General features: G+C 45.4%; 1 protein-coding gene and 1 long non-coding RNA gene across 4 annotated transcripts; one reads left to right on the plus strand and one right to left on the minus strand.

The window, feature by feature from the left end:
- Nucleotides 1-4,402: 4,402 nt before the first annotated feature.
- On the minus strand, nt 4,403-14,763 carry S100a10 (S100 calcium binding protein A10). 3 transcript variants are annotated; one of them, XM_035451062.1, is made up of 4 exons: nt 14,619-14,723; nt 8,426-8,548; nt 8,175-8,327; nt 4,403-4,798 (listed from the first exon to the last, which is right to left on the minus strand). In XM_035451062.1, the coding sequence occupies exons 3-4, from the start codon at nt 8,304-8,306 to the stop codon at nt 4,637-4,639; spliced, it is 294 nt and encodes a 97-aa protein (XP_035306953.1). In that variant the 5' UTR covers nt 8,307-8,327; nt 8,426-8,548; nt 14,619-14,723; the 3' UTR covers nt 4,403-4,636. The 3 variants fall into 3 exon arrangements, with proteins under 3 accessions (XP_035306953.1, XP_027249197.1, XP_035306952.1); XM_027393396.2 differs by lacking the exon at nt 8,426-8,548 and having other exon boundaries at nt 14,619-14,763; XM_035451061.1 differs by lacking the exons at nt 8,426-8,548; nt 14,619-14,723 and adding an exon at nt 9,983-10,083.
- A 163-nt stretch (nt 14,764-14,926) lies between these two features.
- LOC113833129 lies at nt 14,927-21,240 on the plus strand. Its single transcript, XR_003480683.2, has 4 exons — nt 14,927-16,735; nt 19,077-19,193; nt 19,366-19,431; nt 20,788-21,240. It is a non-coding gene; the product is annotated as an uncharacterized LOC113833129 (long non-coding RNA).
- Nucleotides 21,241-22,376: the final 1,136 nt, after the last annotated feature.

Consider the following 22,376-nt stretch of genomic DNA (forward strand, 5'->3'; position numbering starts at 1 on the left):
AGTCATGCTGGATCAAATATCTCTGTCTATGAATTTTGTGTCTTTGCTTACTTTAGTAAGATAAAGTCCCCAAATTAGGAATACTGGATCAAAGAAAATACATCAAAGGGGCACAGAATTAAAGGATCCCATTTTGCCAACTTTTGCATGTTCAAAGGCTTCATAGCTTATATTCCTGCCAACAGTGACCCAGAGTACCCATCACATGTCATCTTTGCCAATTTCTGTTGGGTTTTATTAAACTTTTTGTCTGCTTTATCTATTATCTTACAACTTAGATCACAATCTTGAGCAGGTGCTATGCTATCTACTCCTCTGTCTCTGCTACAGAACTTTGCCTAGGGTCACTCACATAGTGCCAAGTATGTGAATTTCTATCATCTGCTTTCTCTCTGGGGTTAAGAGCTGGATAAAGTACTTAGTCGTTTTGAGAACAAAGGTTACAGTCTTGTCCTCAGTATTCTAGATTCGGGAGGGAAAGACCGAATCATAGATTGTTGGCTGGTGTGCAAGAGGTACACAAGGGAGCAGGTCTAAGAGAGAACATTAGCTGGCTGGCTTACAGGATCAGCTCTCCAGTGTGTTTGAAAAGGACTTTCTACACTGCTGTCTGTTCCTCCTTCACAACTGGGTGTGGAGATGATGGGATCCAATTTACAACTCAGTCATGTAGTAGAATGAGTGGAATTTTCCAGTGGTTGCTCTTCTTGGTGCTTGGCAGAGTTTCAGCTTTGCCTTCTGGGAGCTGTTAGGCTGCGAGCCCCAAAGCTTAGCCGGCTGTCTCTGCAGGTCAGATTGTGGGAACTCTGTTTTGGTTGGCACTAACAGCCATGTAGGATTTCACACCATAAATGCTGCTCTTTGTGTGTGTGTGTGTGTGTGTGTGTGTGTGTGTGTGTGTGTGTGTGCGCGCGCGCTAGTGTCCCAACAAACATGTTAACCAATGGGGCTAACGTGAGGAGGGTGTTTCAGCCCTCCCCTCAACATACATGGGCACACCCATCCTGAACACAGAATCCCTGGCAACAGGAACCTCTCTGAATGCCAGAGTGTGGGGGAATCTGCTGGGAAGAACACATTTCTTCCCCAAGTCTACACACCCACTATGAAGAGCAGATGTTAGTTAGGATTCCTTTCCTCATCCTGACTTCTTCCTGCTGGTGGGATAGTTCTTGTTCTGTTGTGAGTAAAAAGCCTTCACTGGAAGGGGTGTCCAGCTGTTGGCCACATGCAGTCCCGGGAGATTATGAATACAGCCTAACACAACATTATAAACACTGTGAGGATTTTTTGTGACTTTTTAAAAACTTGATTGCACCGTTCTTGAGTACAATGTAGATGACACATGTAGATGACAGCAGTGTCATGTCTCAATGCCAAAAGGTTGGACACCCCTGGCAGCATGCATGTTTTCATAGATTGGGGTATCTGGGCACATGCTCACCATCTTGTGTTAATCTTGCCTTCCCACTTGTGGATTGACCACTAACCATGCTCACTAAAAGCAGTTCCCCCAAGAGGCAGAGAATCCCAAGTGGTAAGTCCGTACTTGCACACATTCCCATGGAAGACAGCCTTTCTCCACTGTGATGGGCCAGTTGATTTCTCTACTTTCTATGGCCTTCAAAGACCTTACTTTTTAGGGTCGCTTCTCCTCAAAGCCACATTGGAAGGTTTCTTTAAATTAGTAATCACTGGGGCTGAAGAGATGGTTTATGGTGAAGAATGCTTGATGATCTTCTAGATAACCCTGGTTCAATTTCCAGAACACACATGGCAGCACACAACCATCTGTAACCCTAGTTCTAGGAGATCTGATGCTTTCTTCTGGCCTCCAGGAGTACACACACTGTGAACAGAAATATATCCTGGCAAAAGGCCATATATATAGAATAAAAATAAATCTTTTAAAGATGTTCATTAGTATGAAGAATGAAGACACACCCACCTAGAATTGAGTACTGGAGACTCAGAATAGCAAAAGTGAGGCAGTTTATTTCACAACCCTGCAAAGTCGGGTGCTTCTAACAGAGATAAACAAGCGGGATCTTGCACAGGAGTGCAAAGAACAGTTCTTAAATCCTGAACACAGGACCCTCCACCATGTTTCTCATTGTCTGAGCAATCAGGAGTGTGCAATCATATCATTATCTGCCCCTTGCATTTGTCAATTTGTCCACAAAGTCATACTGGGTTTATCCCTATGTTTTACAACCTGTTTATTTTAAACATTGTTAGAGGCATGGACTTGTAATGTCTGCAGGTTGTTAGGCAAGCTTGGTCATTAATAGTTTTTTAATCTATGCAGGATCCCTAATTGTGGGTTCAGTCTCTGTGAGTTCCTGTAAGCCCAAGTTAGTTGATTCTGTGGGTTTCTTGTTGTATCCTTGACCCCTCTGGCTCCTACTATCCTTCCTCCACCTCTTCAGCAGGATTCCCTGAGCTTGGTCTAATGTTTGGCCCTCTATACATAAACTACAGATGTGTAGCTTGGTGTTCTTGTGGGATTCCTAACCGTGGGAGCAGGGGCTGTCTCTGACTCTTTTGCTGGCTTTTGGGACCCTTTTCTTCATTTGGGTTGCCTCCTCCAGCGTCGATAGGATAGTCTCACTGCAACTTGATATAATATGCCTGGTTGATATCCGTGGGAGGCCTGCTCTTTTCTGAAGAGAAATGGGAGAGGACTAGATGTGGGGGGTGGGGGGTAAGGGAAGATACTGGGAGGAGAAAAAGGAGGGGAAAGTGGAGTTTGGGATGTAAAAAACTAAGTAAATAGAGTTAAATAATTTTTACTCTAAATTTCTAGTGTAGGTAGGGGTGTCTAGACTAGCAAACATTAGCTGGGGCCTGGGGCCTTCATCCATAGCTAGACCTAAGTGGACTCAAGGCACTTTGAAAATCAACCATCACGTTAGGTTTCATTTCTTACACTGTGACAGACAGGGTGGATCTGCATGCAACACAGGTATGCAGGATCTGATAAAGATCAAACTCTATTTCTGACTCCCTTGAAGTTTGAGCTTTGTTGATTGAAGCTTGGATGTGGGACCAAGTCATGTGGGGAAGGACCAGGGCAATAAGCATCTGTTGTCTGTGTGGGCTGTGCCATGGATTGTAAGATTCTATGGCTTCTCAGTTCAGGAGGCAGCTTCCTGACCTAGTAGCAACCTTGGTGGTCCAACTCTAGCAGATGGATTTGGATGTCATTTCTGGAATCAGTCTAAACCATTTAGCCAGTCTAAACTCAACTCCTCCATTTAGTCAATGCCTTGGTAAGTCTGCTGATATAATCCTATGGCTGCAAATCTGTGATTTTTCATGACTTGTTTACCTGATGATGGGGACAAAATGTTGCAGTTTTACTCTTGCCTTAGGATGGATTTTTCCCTAAGGTTAGCTCTGAACTATCATCTTCCCGTTTATAAGGTTTTCCATACAATGGTGGATGAGTTTGTACTGAACTTCCTCCCATAATTACATTGGAAGTTTTCCCTGGAATGACACTGATGTGTGCAAAAGTCCTAAAAGTGACTTTTTCTGGGCATGGTGGTGTGTACCTGTAATCCCAGCACTTAGGAGAGAGAGGCAGGAGGATCAGGAGTTCAAGGTTACTCTCAGCTACTTACCACTTCAAATAACACATTTGAGGCACTCTGAAAATGTGAGACCTGTTTCAAAGAAAAATGTTTTAAGAGTTTCCATTGTTGCTGATGCTGTTAATTGGAAGAGTTCAATGTGTCAATTCATGGAATTCATATATTGTCTCTCCATTAATAAGCATGTAATATGCAATATATTGTGCTAAAGCTCATAAAAAGCATACAAAAGGCTAGGGAAAACATTGTATTGTTTGCCAGCATCAGTACTGTTACTTGATTTTTATCCAAAATCCATGCAGTGTATCTATGTCACACCTAGCATATTTCTTGACATCTGGGCGTTAACTGAATCACTGTTGTTGGCATTTTATCACTAAAGGATCATCTTATATCCCTTCCTCCTTTGGCTAATTTTCTGATGGGCTTATGTTGGCCCTAGATTTTGCTGTAGTTTTGCAATGAGAAAATGGGTTCAGATATCTCAGGTATCCAAGGTGCTGGCTACAAAGGCACTCATTTAACTGGCTAAGACTTTGCTGAGGAGTTACAGAATTAGAATATGGTCTTGAAGAGCCCTCTTGTAACACTTTGAGTTTTAGTCCTTCACATAGACAGCTTCATGAGCAAACAGAAAAAGCAGACTCCAAGCCTGAGTGGAGAGTGCATTCTCATTTTGCTGGTTCTGCTGTGTGCTGGAAGACAGCCCTACTGTGTGCTGGCTGCTGGAGGCCATGCTGACTCTTCATGAGCCAAAGAAGCTGGAGGAAGCATTTCAGAAGAAGCAACAAACACACCACCTCAAATTCAGAACTAAGAAAAAAAAGGGGGGGACTCTCTTTATTGAGGGCAGCAGGATGCAAACAATATAAAAAACCCAAAGCTTCTTTGTCACTGAATTCACTTTTCTTTCTCTGCTTGTGGAATTGGAGTTGGATGTTATTTGCACATTTCCTGCAGGTCCTGAACTGCTCCTGAGAAGCAGCGAGGCAGGCTCCTCAAGGGGCCCTGTGGGAGGGAGGACCAGGGCTCCATGTGGCCTACTTCTTTCCCTTCTGCTTCATGTGTACTACAAAATAGTCATTGCATGCAATGATGAGCCCTGCAACCAGTGATAAAAAGCTCTGGAAGCCCACTTTGCCATCTCGGCACTGGTCCAGGTCCTTCATTATTTTGTCCACAGCCAGGGGATCCTTTTGATTCTAAAATAAATAAATAGATAGAATAAAAAAGAAGGAAAGCACAAAGGAAAACAATGTCAGTTGATGACATAGGTGACTCTAGCTTATCTGATGCAAACAACTACATGCACAAGCTTACTCTCTCAAGTATTTAAGCTCTCAAGTATTTAGGTCCTAAGTGACCTTTTAACTCATCAGCATGTTTTTGTTTTTCTTGGGAATCCCCTTTCAGTAACATCATGTTTATATTGTGCCTAAGAACCAACATGGCCATTTTCTACTTCAAACTCTATTTTTTGGAAAACAAATTTTCTTTCCTGACACGATAGTCAGATCCGTAAAAGGGGAACTCTTCCTGAAGAAATCGCCTCGGATGGCCCATGGAGTAAGTTTCAGGTCACTGTTGTATCTGTTCTAAGCAGGTGCTAATGAGGACTGGAGTTTAGCTTTAGAGAAGATGCAGAGAGCTCTTTTTTCCTTTCCACAGCTGGGACCCAGCAAGCGTGTGTCATATCTATCATATTAACTATGTAGCCAGCATCCATCAAACACTTTAGTTTGTCTTCACATGTCAACTATGAATAGAGGGGTTTGGATGTCAGTGCCCTTTTTAGTTTGCCTTCCATTCCTCACAGACTGAAACCAGGGCCTCCACGTGCTAGTTACATGCTCCTGGCCCTTTTCCCGTTCTTTGACTTGGTAAACCCATGCCATCTTTTTCTTGTCATTGGTATTCTTGTCACTGAATATTATACACTGGACAAGTTTCAAAACTTGTGTGTGTGTGTGTGTGTGTGTGTGTGTGTGTGTGTGTGTGTGTGTGTGTGGCTGGGAGGGTGACTCAGCTGCCAAGGTGCCAGTGTGAGAGCCTGAGTGGATCCACAGCACCCACAATAAAAGTTGGCACAGCAGTGCACTCCTGGAATCCCCACAACAGGGAGGCAGAAACAGAAAGGTTCATGAGGCTTACTAGCCAGCCAGTCTAGCCAAATTGACCAGGTCCAGGTTCAGAGAGAGAGACCTTATTTCAAAAAATGTGATTTGGCCTGTGAGATAGCTCAGTGGGTAAGGGTACTTTTTGCTGTTTAATGACTACCTCCACATGCTTGCTAAAGTACACACACAAAATAAACAAATAAATGTAAAAAAGAAAAAAGAAAAGCAGAGTGTGATTGGGGGATGATACCTAATATCAAACTTTGGCCTTTACACACACACACACACACACACACACACACACACACACACACACACACACACACACACACTCACACTCAAATGAATTCGTGTAATAGAATGATAAACTCCTTCAATGCATAGCATGAGTGTGTGGGGTAGGGAGAGACAGGCAGATGCCTTGACTCTCATCTTGTTTCAATGGTGATTAGCTTGGTTATCTCTTTTGCTGCCACACTGGTTAGAAGTGCATAAGTGTGGTTACTCGTATAGGTCCCTGCTAGCTCAGAGAGGGAAATAACCTCTGACGCAGTCGAGATGGTTAAAAGGCACAAAATACTTACAAATTCCAATGCCTGCATAATTCATTGGGTAGCCGATGTGCAATATTTTAAGTGTGCTCAATGCTTACAAATTGCACTCAGAGATCTCTTATGGTAAAGGAGTCATATTGTCTACTTGAGACTGAAAAAACTCCTGCCCTAAGCTATCATCTGAAACCTGCTCTATGTAACTAATTCTGGCCTCACCCCCTGCTTCCTGGTTGTGGTCAGAATGAGTGAAATTTGGATGACATAAGCCATCTACTTTAGAAACAAAATGCTCCGTTAACACAGGGAATAAGTGTCTAGAATTATGACCCTGTCTGTGCCTGGAATAAGCTACTCTGCTGTGTTTAGCACACCCCATTGCAAACATCCTTTATATTTCTCATGTCACAAAACCTTGAGCATGGAAGGGTCTGTGTTGAGAATGCCTCTGTAGATGTGACGGGCTGGCCTACAATGAGCACATTTTGCTCTTGCATTTTATGCTTGTCTAGAAGGATCATAGCAAGTTAAAAGTGAGCATGCAGATAATTGTGTTCAGTGCTCTCAATTTGGAGAGGAGGGAACCAGGACTCTGTAGTTGTTAGCCCCTATTGTTAGCCCACAGCTAGATCTTCTGAGCCCTTGTCTGGGACTGCATCACAGTGCCTTATGCCAGCAGAGGAACTGTACACTCCAGCTCACTGAGATAGCATTTGGGTGATTGAAGGGAGGGGCCAGGCCATTTATTTAACTGATATTGACAATATGTAAAAGCAATCTTCTCCAAAGCCCCGTGTTTATTAGTGTAAGGGCCAGGACCTTAGATAACGTGATATTTATCAGGTAAATGTCAAGAGGCTAGATCCAGCCTTTTACCTTTACCTTTCAGAAACTAATGCATTATTGAACACCCAGTACAAGAACCATCCTTTCTTTCCAGGAAAAGAAGGGATCATACCACAGTCTGCTATTATATCAAGCTATGCTTTGTCTTGGGTGAGCATTAAATTCAACAACTGTCTCTTGAGGACCCACAAAGTCAAAAGACAACCATGCCTAGCTGACTATTGTCTTGAGTGGCATATCTGAGGAGTCCTAGTCTTCAGGGGTTGTTCAGTGTGATCAAAGGGAGGTAAAACCTAGACTATACTTCTAGGCTCCTAAGTTGACATTTTCATTGTAAAAATCAATTATCTGGAGTGACATTTTGCCCTGATTCAGCCAACAATTAACAAGATCTCTTTATGTGAGCATTGGTAGCACACACCTTTAATCCCAGCACTCGGGAGGCAGACACAGGAAGATCTCTGTGAGTTCGAGACCAGCCTGGTCTACAAGAGCTAGTTCCAGGACAGCCTCCAAAGCCACAGAGAAACCCTGTCTCAAAAAACAAAACAAACAAACAAACAAAAAAGATCTCTTTATGGGTTAGAGCTGGAAAAAGAAGAAAAGTCTTTCTATAAATAGGGATTTTAAGAAGATTTGAGTAGATTGAGTAGAGGGAAGTTTCCCAGTAGAGCCCTGGCTTTGCATGAATGGGGCTCCAGGGTCAACACAAAGCTCACACCCACACACAAAGGAGATTCAAGTTGTTCAAGTGGCATATGACAAGAATGTGAAACCACTGTCATTAGTGTTAGGGACCTGAGGTGTGGCACCTTGATCCATGACACCCTTGTGAAAAGTCTTTTCCCTCTTGTTGTTCCAGTGGGTGTGGATATTTTCATCTGCAATCAGAGCACAGGGGTGGGGCCTTTTCCACTTTGCTGCCCCTGTGCTATCCTAGCACTGTCTACTAAGTAAATGAATGAAACACTTCCAAGTGGTGAGCCTACAGGGATGGAGACAATGGAAGGACAAGGGAAGGGACCTTGGATTTTTATGTCTGGTCTGAGACTTTCCACACTTACTTCCAAAAACCCAGGGAACTCCCTTTCCATGAGCACTCTGAGGTCCTCCTTTGTTAAGTAGTCTTTATCGCCCGCAAATCTGTGAAATGTAAGCATCATGGTTTCCATGGCATGCTCCATCTGAGACGGCATCTTGAAGAGGTCTGTTGAAACCTGTTAATGGACACAAAGAAAGAGTTTGCCTTAACCTTTAAACCACATGCTGGAAGTCTGTAGAGGGTGGTCGGAAAGGATAAAATAGGTCTAATCACCTTTCCAATAAAATTCAATCAATCTCAGGTCCTATTTGGGGTCTTTTGCTGGTGGCAAGACACTTCAGGTGCTGGACCTCAGAATGTGGGATTTGCCTGACTGTCAGCTTCTTTTCTCGGTTCCTAATCAAGATAAGAAGGCCTAACTTTCTAGAAAAGCAAGACAAGAGCTGCTCCTTTACTGGAAAGCACTGGATGAAAGATGATGTTTCCATATTTCCCCTGGCACTGAAAATGTGACTCTTAGAAATGGCTGAACCCCAACAAGCCACGAGTCCAGCCTGGTTAATACAGAAACTTCATCCCGCCACCCATGCCACAGGAGCCTGAACCAATACAATTTCAGAGATTAGAAATGTACTTACAGATGGACATGTCTGCTGGAAATGTATACTCTCCTAACGATCTGAACTTGTTCTCTGGCAGTCAGTGCAGCTGCTCTGCCTGAGTAAGCTTCATACATTCATTTTCAAGTTCAGCAGGGAAGGAATAGGTAAGAGGGTACACAAGCTCCTTTGGGTGCTGAATATGTTTCTGGTAGGACTATACAGAGCGTTTTCCTCATAAATTGGGGGTACAGTGAGAGAGTAAGGGTCTTTCCTGATGAGGAGTTTAAAGAGAGGAAAGGAATTTTAGGTCACCGCATGCTGGTATAATGAACTGGGACAAATGTTTCATCAAGACCCCATGCCTAATGGAGCTCAGTGTCCACATATAGTTTTGAGTACAGAAGGAGGGAGAGATTGGCTCCTTCCCCCACTGAAGAGCAATGATGGGAATTCGGGGTGTGCTTTGGTCTGATTCCTGATGCTGACAGATGCTTGTTCAGTACAGATCCCCAAGTTCTGAAACCCACCCCGACACACACTGAAACCTAGAACCTCACTCACCTGTGCCCATCTCCTATCACTGAACTACATCCCCCAGCTCTCTTTTCACTTTCTATTTTGAGACAGTCTCACTAAGTTGCCTAGGATGGCTTTAACTCAAGATCCTCCTGTTTCTGCCTCGTGAGTAGCTGGTATTGCAGGTCTGAACCACTAGGCCTGGCTTCTAAGTATTATCTTTTACAGAGTCAAAGGTGTAGTGCTGAAGGCTAGCACTGAAAAGTTAGATTTAAAGGTTGTAACTTGTTCCTCTTCGTCTCCAAGAAGGTAGAAGAACCAGCTACAGAAAATGCCACTTCTGAGAACACTGTCAATCAGGATCCGGCATGATTCATCTGCATGACTTGGATAGCAACAAGTTTACAATTCAAGGTGTCTAATGCCATGAAATTCAGAAGAGCCACTCCTTTTTCCCTCTCGTCCTGTACTGCTCAGATCCGCCCCACCTCCCCACTCCTAGATATGGGTTTTTGGCGGTGGCAGAGAGCTTAGTGGAAGTCTGCCTTGCTTGGATTGATTTGAAAGTGCAGGAATTGAACTGAACTGAGTAAGCCACCTAAAGAAGGATGTGGGGTGCCACCTCAGCCCTTTAACAATCCAGGAAAGGAGCCAGACACCAGTGAAGTTTAAAATGTCTATGTCCTCATTCAGAGCCAGAGAGCTCTCCTACCATGTCTGAAGGCGAAGATTCCAGATGACATCCCAGATGTTAGAACTGCGTGGACACCCATTGTACTTTCCTCACAGACATCAGGAAAGTGTATTGCAGAGCTAGAGAAGGAAGAGGAATGGCCAGGATAGGGATCCCCCAAATAGAAAAACAGTCATCTTAGTACTCTCTGGAAATGCAAGTTGATAGCCAAGGAAGTCCTGGCCTCGCTTGAATGTCCTCTTCAGGAGGGTGAGGTCAGGTTGCCTTAGCCAAGAACTGGTTCTCAGGTCTGAGGTCAATCCACTCCTTCCTTCCTTACCCAGCTGGTTATGAAGTGGCAGAGTCCCTTCCTGAAGCCCGTGTCTGCCCTTTTGTCCTTCCTGCTTGCCTGCCCTAGCTGTTTTGTTCCACACAGGTGAATAGAGCAGCTAACTGGCTCTCTGCTTGTTCAAGAGAACTTCAATAAGAACACAAGAGATAGGGGCTGGCCAGAAAAGGAAAATAGTTGAATTTCACAGGGGATGCCCTTGGTTCCAGAACAAGGAATTGTGCTGGAGAAAGTTTTAAAGTAAGGCCAAGGATCCAGGTAAGGTAGGGGAAGTCCCAAGAACTATGAACCTAGCACTCAGAGGTGCAATGGGGCTGAGGCAGGAAAAAATAGCCTTCTAGGCCAGTCTAGGCTGTATAGACTCTGTCTCAAGAATCAAAATAACAAATCAAAAAAGGAAGACAAAGGAAAACGTGATAATGAGGCTCTGTTGGATGACTGAACCACTCAGTACTTCTCCGGTGAAGTGGTCCCAGCCTAGCCTCCACTGTTTGGGTGGGGCTGTTATTACAACGCTCACTACAGACAGTTCCATAATCATTTACTAGAGTGCAAGCTTTTCAGGAACCTGAATCTGGCACCTGCACTCCACCTAACACCCCACAAACTCCACTCCAGATGGGTTGGGTCTTCCCCTTCTAGTTGGGTAATACTTTGTCACAAGGGCCTTGGGACTTGGTCTGAGAAGTAGGGGGCTCTGTTCAGTGTTGCTGACACCCCATTCCATACCTGGTATACACAATCAGATACAGTTCGAGACCCAATCTGCCTTGGCCCTACAGCTGCCTTAGTCCAGAACCACATATGACTCTGCTTCAGTTGAGAGATGACTAAATACCATTTGCTAAATGGATGGCTCAAAGTAGCTGAGATACAGATAAGACTATCCTTAGACAGCTGATGGCTTTGCAGCTCAGAGTTCAGCAGTTAGAGGAGATGAGTTCTGGGAAGGGCAGGGAAAGGGGCCTCAACAGGGTTCACCTATGAATGGCATGGCAGGGTACAGAGAGCACATTCCAAACACAAAGGAAAAAAATGTGTGTCCTGCTAAGCAAGTCTGGTCTGACGGCCATGCTTCTCACTCCTGCTCTTTCTCTTGTTTTCATTCCTCTCTCCTTCCACTGCCTCACTGGCTCCCAGGACAGACCTCTGGGCCCACTCACCTCTCCTTGAACTATTTTATTCTGATGTGTTTATGCCCTTCACATGTTAACTTGAGCAATGGGTCTCAACTGTCCCTCTCTGCAGAAAGCAATTCTGGTTTTGTTTCTCTTACACCTTATACACCTCACTTATGAGGTTTAGTACCAACAATATTCTCATTCTGTCCATTGGTCTTTCTGGGAGGGGCAGAAGGCAGGAAGGAGTCCCTCTTCCTGAGCAATTCCAAATGTCTGTCCTGGACCTATGCCCAGGTCAAGGCTATAAATCTCAGAAGCTGGAGGTCTGATTTACTTTGTTCATCTGTATTTTGTCCATATCGTACTGTTCTTGAAGCCAACCAGAATTAATTAGGGTGAACACAAACATTCATTATTTAAAAACATTTGAGTTTCTGTTCTTTTGTTTGGGGGAATTTGAAGAATCCTTTCTTTCTTTCCTTTTTTAATTGAACCCAGAGGATGCTCTTGAATCTGACCCTTAAAGTATATTTGGAGGAGGAGTGAGTTTAAAATAATGGATTTTGACTCAGGCTCTCTCACCAAATGAAACTTGTTTACTGGGGACTAGAGAAATGGCTCAGTGGTTAAGAGCACTGACTGGCTGCTCTTCCAGAGGTCCTGAATTCAATTCCCAGCAACCACATGGTGGCTCACACCCATCTGTAATGAGAGCTGGTGCCCTCTTCTGGTATGGATGAAAACAAAGCACCCATATATATAAAATAAAAATAAACAAATATTTTTTTTAAAAAACTTGCTTACTACAGATGTGATCTGCAAAAGACAGTTCCAGATGCAATTCAATAGGAAGAAAGAACTGAGAAACCTACTCTAACCCAACCAAGAACATTCATTTTTCTGTGAAGAGCTGTCATGATTCAGCCAAAACCAACCAACAACAGCTACAGTGACAGGTGGGAATTATTTAGTTGAAGGGATAGAAAGTCCTAAATATTGTCTTTGAAATCAAATCTACCCTTCCCTCCCTTCTCTCCCACCCTCCTTCCCTCTGTCCTTCCTCTCATTCCCTCCCCCTTCCCCTCCTTCCCTCCCCTTCCTCTCCTTCTCTCCTCCCTCCTTTGAAAAGTGGCATGGCCCTGGAGAACTAGAGCCTCAGACAGGCTCTAAGTATGTTACTTCTTTTGCTTTTGATGTATGATTCCAAAGTTGCCAGTCCTGAGAAATTTGAAAGCTCAAGGCAGAGCCCATGCTTTAGTCTGGCTTTTCCCAGCACTGTGAACATTAATTTATATTTTATAATTCTGAAAGAATCACATTGTTTCCCTTAGCTATGCCTAAATGGATGGACTGTGTCCAAGGGCATATCAGCTTAGTGCTTGAAAAAAAAAATCTCTCTCTCTTGAGCTGTCAGTGGAAATCAGGGAGGCATCCAGCCTCAGCCCCACCCAGCCCCAGGGCCTGACCACACTGGGGTGACTGCTCAGAAGCTGGCCAGAGGCCAGGCATAGGAGGACAAGGGCCCATCTCATGTTGTGTCCAGGAAGACACAGAGCAGACACCCAGACATCAGAGGGAACCCAAATATTTGCTCTATGCCAAGCAGACCAAAACCCCCTATGAGCTGAAATGCAAGCTCTGATTGCTGGATCAAAGGTTACCATGAAGAAAGTCCTCTTTGGCTGTCAGGAGCATCAATGCCATGTAGAAAGGGTGATTAAACAGACATTGCTTGGAATCTGTGGGGGAGGACCAGGGTAATGAAATCTCAGTGCATTACATGAATTCCTCCCTGCTCCAACTCCTGGCACTCTCGTTTGCAGTTTGCTAAAAACACACTGACAGGCATTTCTACCTCAATTAAGTCCAAGTGGTAAAAATCCACTCCTGGAAGCTGAAACTCAAGCTTCAGGAGCAAAAACATGCAGCACTGACTGCAAACCTCTTAAGTGGAGCAGCAAACCCCAGTGAAGCTGAGGCCTGCTGCCTGGTGCTAAGGATCAACGGTCTTATCAAGATCCTGCCAGTCTAATTACTACCCTCCCAGGCAGTTCAGTCAAGAATCCCCTCCTTCAGGTTGGTGGCCAGTTCGAGTGTGACTCACTTCCTCTTGGAAACTGCCCTGGAAGATGGCACAGTTCCTCTTTTCCTTCAGGGAGCATTCTGTCCAAACCATCCACAGAGTATCAACCAGCCAGCCGCACCCATGCTCTCACAGCTGAGTCACAGGCCTCAGATCACTAGGAGAATCCTGGAACTCTTTGAGCTAACCCCACCCTGCAGAATCTAGCTGCCCTGGGGTGGGAGTGGGAGAATGAAGGGAGGTGGGTTAGTGAGTTTCAGAATTTGGCTCAGGGCTCTTTGCTGATCTGTTCCTTTTCTGTTTGCCTTGCCATCCTCTCAACAGTTCTCCAAAGTCCTCCAAGGCAGGTCTAGAAAAAGAGGTCATTCCTGTGGCCAATCTCAGGCCGTGAAGCAGGTACCAATTAACATCGATCTTACAGCACCACACCAAATTAATTAATCCAGGACTGAAGATTTTTCACCAAGTCGGCTCGCATTCCACGTCTTTCAGGTTCCCTTTATATATATAATTCAATAGCGAGAAGGAAACTTGGTAGAGAAAAATCACCTCACTCCCTCTCACCCCAGTACTTCTTGAAGACAACAAATAAAAGACCCCGCCTGAGTCCTAAAATCCTTCCCTACCAACCTGCAACTTGCCCTGGAGCAAGACACCCAGAGGAGCAGGACTCTTGGAAGGAAATCCTCCAGCTGCCAAGCCTCCAGTCCTTCCAGACCGAGATTGGTTAAGACAGCCCTGGTATGGAGAGGAGGCTACGAACATCTGGACTGAGGTCTGCCTGCAGCCAAAGCTGCGAGGAGCATGCCAGCTGGGACAGAGCGAGAGCGGGGTCCGCTTAACTCCAGATAACTCTTACGACTAGTTAGTTGCAAAGTAGAAAAGATGAGAGTGAAGAACAGAACGCCGAAAGACCGGCGGTCAGAGGAACAGCGGCCTCAACGCCAGGGTGGGGTAGCTGCAGACAAGCGGCGCCTCCGCCCCAGCGGGTCTGGGGGTGTCTGCGAACCGGAAGGTGGCCCCACCCAGACCCACGAGACGCGGCACATCGCAAAGCCGGGCTGGAGCCCCGATCAAGCGGGTATGGGGTTCCCCACGGGCAGGTGTGGGTGCAGGACTCACCTGAGCCCCGAGGCGAAGCAGTCCTAGGAAGAGCTAGACACACAGCGGTGAGGCAGCGCTGACGGCCGGGAGTCTTTGTAAGCGGGGCGGGTGCAAAGGGCGGAGGCGCCCGGGAGCGGGAGGAGCCTGGAGGGCAGGCAGCCGGGCTCCCCACCGGCTCCTCCCTTCCTGCCCCCCCCCCACCCCACCCCACTCTGCTCGGCACACACACACACACACACACACACACACACACACACACACACACACACACACACACACACACACACACACACACACACTGCCCCCCCACCCCCGACACACACACACACACACACACACACACACACACACACACACACACACACACACACTAGTCTCACACCCTTCCCACTCTGCTCTGCTGACAGAGGAACCTCGCCCGTCCCCAGAGACAGTCCTATTGTAAACGTCCCGAGTGCAGGAATGCTCTTAGTCTCGAATATTTCAGGGCATCCCCACCCAGGGCCGTGCCCTTCCTCTCGGGTTTGGTTTTAGAAAGTGAGTGAGTGTAGAAATAAGAATCCAGCCGTCCTGCAGGCGGGGCAAACTGGCCCAGCGGTTCTACCAGAACCTGCAAGTTTAGAAATCATTTTCTAGATGACAGGAGGAAAGCATAAATCCTGAAGACCTGGGTGGCTCTCAAAATAGGCCACCTAGTTTGCTCTTGTATCTGGTCTGGAGGTCTGTCCTAGAGTCTTAGAGGTGAAGCACATAAGCTAGGCCCCTGTGCTCCTTCCTAGTTTTGGTGTGTGTTGTTTGCTCTGTCAGCTTCAGGGGCGTCTCAGAGCTCTTGGAAAAGGGTTCACCTTTCCCGGTACAGCTGTACCATGAGTTTCAGTTACTGCCAGTATGGCTAAAAGCAGTTTCAGGGCTTCCTTCTTGACTCTTCTTAGCCTGAAAAGCTGTTTGTAAGACATTTATGGAAGATATTTAGAGAAAACCGAGTTTCACCTAACGGGCATTCACCCACCCCCCTACTTATTTTAATTGTGGTTTGGGGTTAAATGCAGACTACTGGCAACTATTGGTAACACAGCCCAGTCCCTAGAGCTGGGGTTTCCCCTGCTCCCAGAGGAAGTCCTGGAGGGATGAGAGAATCCAAAGGAATGAACAGAATCAGGGAATCCTCCAAGTGCTGTCACGTGATGGTCTTGGCTGAGGTCAGGAAAACCCAACTTGGTTCAGCTCTCTTTTCTCCAGGGTCTCCTAAACCTCAGCTCTGGCTCTTCAAGGGGACAGTTCTTCCAAATCTTCCTACAGGCCTCTGAGGCTCCAGCTCATCCATACGAGCAGAGAGTGAAGGAAATCCTGCCCCTTCCCTTTGGTCCCAAGGAAGATGCAATTGGATTTAGGATATTCTTACTCACTGGCTTTCTTCAGCTAGGCCACAAGCCTTAAAATGTTTAGTGTGTGCTAGGCCCTGGGGATGCAGAGATGCAAGAGTCCTTTTTCTCTCAAAGAACCCCAACTTTTCTGGGGAGATAGTAGATGTAATTCCCAGCAATTGGTGGCTAGTACAAGAATGTTGGAGAGGGGCTTCTAAAATCCCTGAAACAATATGATTCATGGAGGAAGCAACATTTGTTAAGAAGTCAACAAATAATCTATCTAGCTGTCACTGTGACTCTTTAAAAACATTGCAACCTGAGGCTGGAGAGACGGCTCAGAGGTTAAGAGCACTGGCTCTTCCAGAGGCCCTGAGTTCAATTCCCAGCAACTATATGATGGCTAACAACCATCTGTAATGAGATCTGGTGCCCTCTTCTGGCCTGCAGGCATACATGCAGACAGAGCACTACAACCTTTTAAAAATGTTTATGGGTGCTCATTGAGCTGAATGAATGTATTCTTGAAATTATCATGTGCCTGTGTCTGTAAGCATGTACGCACCCCCACTTGCACGTGTGCCAGAGCACATTTGTGGAGGTCAGAGAAGAGTTTTTAGGAGTCGGTCCTTTCCTGGTCCTGTGGGATTTGGAGATTGAACTCAGGTCATCAGGCTCACACAGCAAGCACCTTCACTCTCCGAGGCCTCCTGCTGACTCAAGCATCACATTCCTTTTGTGGAGGGCTTGGAAAACATAGCAACTAAAACAGTAAGTAAATATATTTATAAGTGTACAAACCAAAGGATAAACATTTGCCTGTATTTCTTTCTAGTCTTATGCATATATTTACATAATTGTGATTATATTGATTTTAAAAACCGGTAGCATTCTCTTTTTGTTCTACCACATTCCTCCTCTCCCTGTCCTCTGTCTGTTTCTGAGGTACTGGGGATTGAACCCAGCGCTTCTCACATGCTTGGTAGGCCCTCTACTACTGAGTTACATCTCTAGTCCTCTTTGGCTTTTCTCTGCCACTGTTTATCAAGAGGATCACGTTCACTCACTCGTTACCCCTCTTTTCATTCAGTTAGTGTGTGTTTTCTTCAGTTTGCTAGAGGACTCTAGGATTCTGAAGCCCCACAAAGAAGTTTTTGAAACGGTGTGCATGCTGAGGGTACATGCTGAACAGAGCCAGCAGGATGGAGAGGACTGCAAGTGTTCCCCCACTGATCCCCACCCACCCACCCATGGAGCTTCTTCGACACTCCATGGACTGATAGGTCCATGAGCTTCTGAGGGTTATGAATCTTTAGAAAGCTGGATGTGGAGGTTCATGTTAATAATCCCAGCATTTGGGAGGCAAGAAGACTGTGCCTTTGAGGCCTGCCTGGGCTACATAGTGAGACAGTCCAAAGCGAACCAAAACCAAAACACTCCTCTCCAGGAACAGTGAACTGAGACAAGATCTTCTTTTTTTTCCCCAACAAAGATAACATTTTATTTTTTCCATTTTTTATTTAAATTAGAAACAAGATTGTTTTATATGTCAATCCCAGTTCCCTCTCCCTCCCCTCTTCCCCTGCCCTCCCACTAACACCCTACCTATCCAATACCATTTCTGCTCCCCAGGGAGGGTGAGGCCTTCCATGGGGGATCTTCAGAGTCTGTCACATCCTTTGGAATAGGGCCTAGGCCCTCCCCCGTGTGTCTAGGCTCAGGGAGTATCCCTCTATATGAATTGGGCTCCCAAAGTTCATTCCTATTCTAGGAATAAGTACTGATCTACTACAAGAGGCCCCATAGATTTCCTAGGTCTCCTCACCAACACCCACGCTTATGGGGTCTGGATAAATCCCATGCTGGTTTCGCAGCTGTTAGTCTGGGGACTAAGAGCTCCCCCTTGTTCAGGTTAGCTGTTTCTGTGGGTTTCACCAGCCTGGTCTTGACCCCTTTGCTCATCACTCCTCCTTTTCTGCAACTGGATTCCAGTTCAATTCAGTGTTTAGCTGTAGGTTGTCTGCTTCTACTTCCATCAGCTGCTGGATGAAGGCTCTAGGATGGCATTTAAGTTAGTCATCAGTCTCATTATCAGGGGAGGGCATTTAAGGTAACCTCTCCTCTGTTGCTTAGATTGTTAGTTGGTGTCATCCTTGTAGATCTCCAGACATTTCCCCAGTGCCTGATTTCTCTTTAAACCTATAATGGCTCCCTCTATTATGGTATCTCTTATCTTGCTCTCCTCTATTCTTCCCCCGACTCAACCTTCCCGCTCCTTCATATTCTCCTCACCCCTCCTCTTTTCCCCTTCTCATTCTCCTAGCTCCTCTCCCCTCCCCCCATGCTCCCAATTTGCTCAGGAGATCTTGTCCCTTTCCCCTTCTCCGGGAGATCATGTATGTCTTTCTTAGAGTCTTCCTTGTTTCCTAGCTTCTCTGTCAGGGTGGATTGTACTCTGATAATCCTTTGCAGAGTCAAGTTCTTTCTGCAGGAGATGGCTATGTCTTGTCAACCCATAGATTAAGTGAGGCCTGCCCTGCTCTGCTTCCCTAGTCACAGCTGACTAGAGCAGAGATCAGCTCCTGAGCTGGAGCTGCTCAATAATGGCCGGAGTTGGAGCAAGCCAGGAGATGTGTAGAGAACAGTAAACTGAACAGCACTGGAGGAACGGGGGCTGGATGTAATAGTGTGGTCCGGGGAATGAACAGGAAGTCATTTACAATTTGCCAATCAGGCTTGAGGCACCTTCCACTGTGCAGAATGCTAGCTGCAGCAGAGTTGCTCTAACATTAAGGCAATATTAGAGATCCTTCCTCCTTCTCCATGAGGCATAGTAATAAAACCCTGTTTCCAGTGGCTCTCGGTCATTTTGAATCTGTAGCTGGAGCATAGAGGTGTGGGCTATTCACTAGAAATGTCTGTTTCTCTTCCACACAGTAGGACTGTTTCTGGGAAGTGGCTGCTTAGCCAGGGATTATGTTTTTAGCACCTCTTGCATACAACTGGGACTATGTGACTAGTCATCCACAGAATGAGATTGCAAGTGGTGTGAGTCATTTCCAGACTCGGGCAGCAAAGATGACTCCTTGTGCTTTTTGTTTATGTTGGCTAGGACTCCAAGGCTCTAGAAATAGAAGAGCCACAGCTGAGAAGAGCCTAGGTCCTCAAATCACTATATGGCAGAAAACTACTTGTTGGCCAGGAACCCATCAATGGGTCAGTAATGTAGGTAAGAAAGGCCTAAGACTTATGGGGGTTATTTGTTACAACATAACCTGAGTGGCTAGAGAGACACTCTTTTTGGCAGCACAAGGTCATTGACCAATCTGTACTAGACACTGATGGGATGAAGGGTTCATAGGTTCTGGAAATTATACTGTTTGTTTCCTCATGTGTGCTAGGTTGTACCCTGTACCATGCAGAAACCTGTACAGCCTACCTGAACATTCCTTCCATCCAGAGACTAGGTATGCCTAAATCATAGCTGAAGAAACTTTATTGGTCAATTTCAATGCTCTTGGAGGAGTAATAATAGTCCTGCAGGGCCCTTAAGTTATGCCCCTCTGGTCAAGACATTTTTGCTGGCAATACAAAAAGGGAAAGAAAAGAAACTTATCCAAGTAAATATGATTGTACTAGTATACCCCCAAATAATGAGAGTTAAATGGTTAAGCTGTTTCTAATTATTATACTATAACAAATAATGAATCACCTAAGGTATAAAAAGACTAATTTTGAACAAATACCTTTGCCCACATGCTTGCTTTATATGCATCTTTTTGTGAGTTTGCTTATGTGGTTCTTAAAGGACTAGTACCAAACAGGCATTTTTGTTTTGTTTTGATTTGGTTTGGTTTTTGTTTGTTTATTTGTTTATTTGTTTTGGTTTTGGTTTTTCAAGACAGTGTTTCTCCATGGCTTTGGAAGCTGTCCTGGAACTAGCTCTTGTCGACCAGGCTGGTCTCAAACTCACAGAGATCCGCCTTCCTCTCCTCCCAAGTGCCGGCATTAAAGGCGTGCACCGCCACTGCTCAGCCAGGCATGTTTTTAATAGGGAAAGATAGGAGGGGAAAACAGGAGTTGGCATGGACTCAGGAGTATGTATTGATTCCGGGAACTTCCCCAGTGGCATGGGAAAAATGCAAAGTTCTTAAAGCTCAGAGTCCCTACAGACACTGGTGTCTTTGTTGTCACCTGCTTAGGAAGTGGGAACTTGTTTCTAAGGTAATGAGAAGCCACTGAAGAATGTAAACAGGAAGTGAACAACTCTCCTACTTAGCCCTGTGCTCTAGGCACGTCACCACAGCCAGCCAGCATTTCCTTGTGGTAAAATGGGGATGGGTCCATCTTCTAGTGCTCAGACCGAGCTCACTCGCAACAGATCCCACCTCTTCTGTGTGATCTTCTACTTTGCAAGAGAAGTAGCTTTAGGAAAACCAGGCTGGGCTGTTTGCCACTCACTACTAAAGTTGGATGGGTGGGGGACTCAGCCAAGGCCGCATAACTTTCCTCTATCTTAACGTGGAAGAATTCAAGACTAGTGTTATTGTTTTTTTGTTTTTTCTACAGAAGTTCTCTCATTTAAGAAAAAAGATTTATGCCGGGCATTGGTGGCACACGCCTTTAATCCCAACACTCGGGAGGCAGAGACAGGCGGATCTCTGTGAGTTCGAGGCCAGCCTGGTCTCCAGAGGGAGTGCCAGGATAGGCTCCAAAGCTACACAGAGAAACTCTGTCTCTAAAAACCAAAAAAGAAAAAAGATTTATTTTTTCATGTGTATGTGTGTGGTGTGCTGTTGTGAGTGTATGTCAAATGTGTGCAGGTCCCTGCACAGACCAGAGGAGGATGTTGGATGTCCTGGAGCTGGAGTTACAGGTGATCCGGAGCTGCCTGATATGAGTGCTGGAGATTAACTCGTGTTCTCTGAAGGAGCAACAATTTCTGTTAATCGCTGAGCCACATTGCCAGTCCTCCAGAAGTCCTCTTAGCTCGACTGGAAATCACCACTCCCTTTGGCAGGAAAGATACAAATGTGAATGATTATAATTTATTAAATATGTATGGAGTGACCTATTAATTCCCGAAGTCATTTGGCTACAGGAAATATACCAGTGACCAAGACATAAAAATCACTGACTTGACGAGTTATGCTAGATAGTTTTATGTCAACTTGACACAAGCTAGTGTCTTCTGGGAGCAGGGAACCTCAACTAAGAAAATGCCTCCAGCTGGGCGGTGGTGGCACATGCCTTTAATCCCACCACTCGGGAGGCAGAGGCAGGCAGATCTCCATGAGTTCAAGAGCCTGGTCTACAAGAGCTAGTTCCAGGACAGCCTCCAAAGCCACAGAGAAACCCTATCTCAAAAAACAAAATAAAACAAAACAAAAAATATGCCTCCATAAGATCCAGGCTGGAGACAAACCTGTAGGTCATTTTCTTAATTAGTGATTGTTGGGGGATGGCCATGGTGGGTGATACCATCCCTGGGCTGATGGTCCATGGTGTAATAAGAAAGCAGGCTGAGCAAATCATGAAGAGCAAGCCAGTAAGCAGCACTCTTCCATGGCCTATACATCAACAACTGTCTCCAGATTCCTGCATGACTTCCTGCAATGATAAGCAATGATATGGGAGCATAAGCCAAATAAACTCTTTCCTCCCCAGTCTGCTTTTGGTCATGGTGTGTTATCACTGACCCCCAACTAAGACATCAGTCTTTCCTAATGGAAAGGGCAAATGAAATGCAAATTAAGATGAAAACTTAAATTTGTTAGTTTCAGTGAGTACCATAATGAAAAAAAAAAAAAGATTCTCTGAGAATAATGGACAGGACCTGTTTTAGGTAGAAGGTCAGAGAAGGTTAAACGCCTGAGTTGGGGACATTGAAACCCAGGTTTAGAGGAGGAAGAGGCACTGGGGTTGTTGGCAGAGATATGAGGTTTCCAGAAGGAGGGAAGAGAGGTAGAATGAATGAGAGTGTGACAGAAGAACTGAAAACCACCACTGTGTCTGAAGCACCCTCGATAAGGGGAAGGGTGACATGAGATGAACCTACAAAGGCAGCACTTACAAGGATATGTTCAAATATCTCTGCTGGCACTAGAAGAAAAAATAAACAAACAACTAGGCAGGCTCTGCAGATAAAGATAAATTTGGGAGTGAATCCTATTTTCTTTGCCCTTCATTATCTGTGAGATCTTGAATATGTTACCCAACCTTCCAAGGGTCCAGCCATCTCTTCTGGAAAGAGATTTGGTAGCAGACACCCACCTCACAGGGAGTTTATGAATATTAATAAGAAAACACATGTGAACACTTAGCAGAGTTCCTGGCACTTAGTAAGTACTCCACTCAAGTTAGATATGGCTTTTACTAATAGGTGGAGCATGGAGACAGCCAGGCAGACCTC

This window comes from Cricetulus griseus (assembly GCF_003668045.3).
Source record: "Cricetulus griseus strain 17A/GY chromosome 1 unlocalized genomic scaffold, alternate assembly CriGri-PICRH-1.0 chr1_0, whole genome shotgun sequence".
Classification (NCBI taxonomy): Eukaryota; Metazoa; Chordata; class Mammalia; order Rodentia; family Cricetidae; genus Cricetulus; species Cricetulus griseus.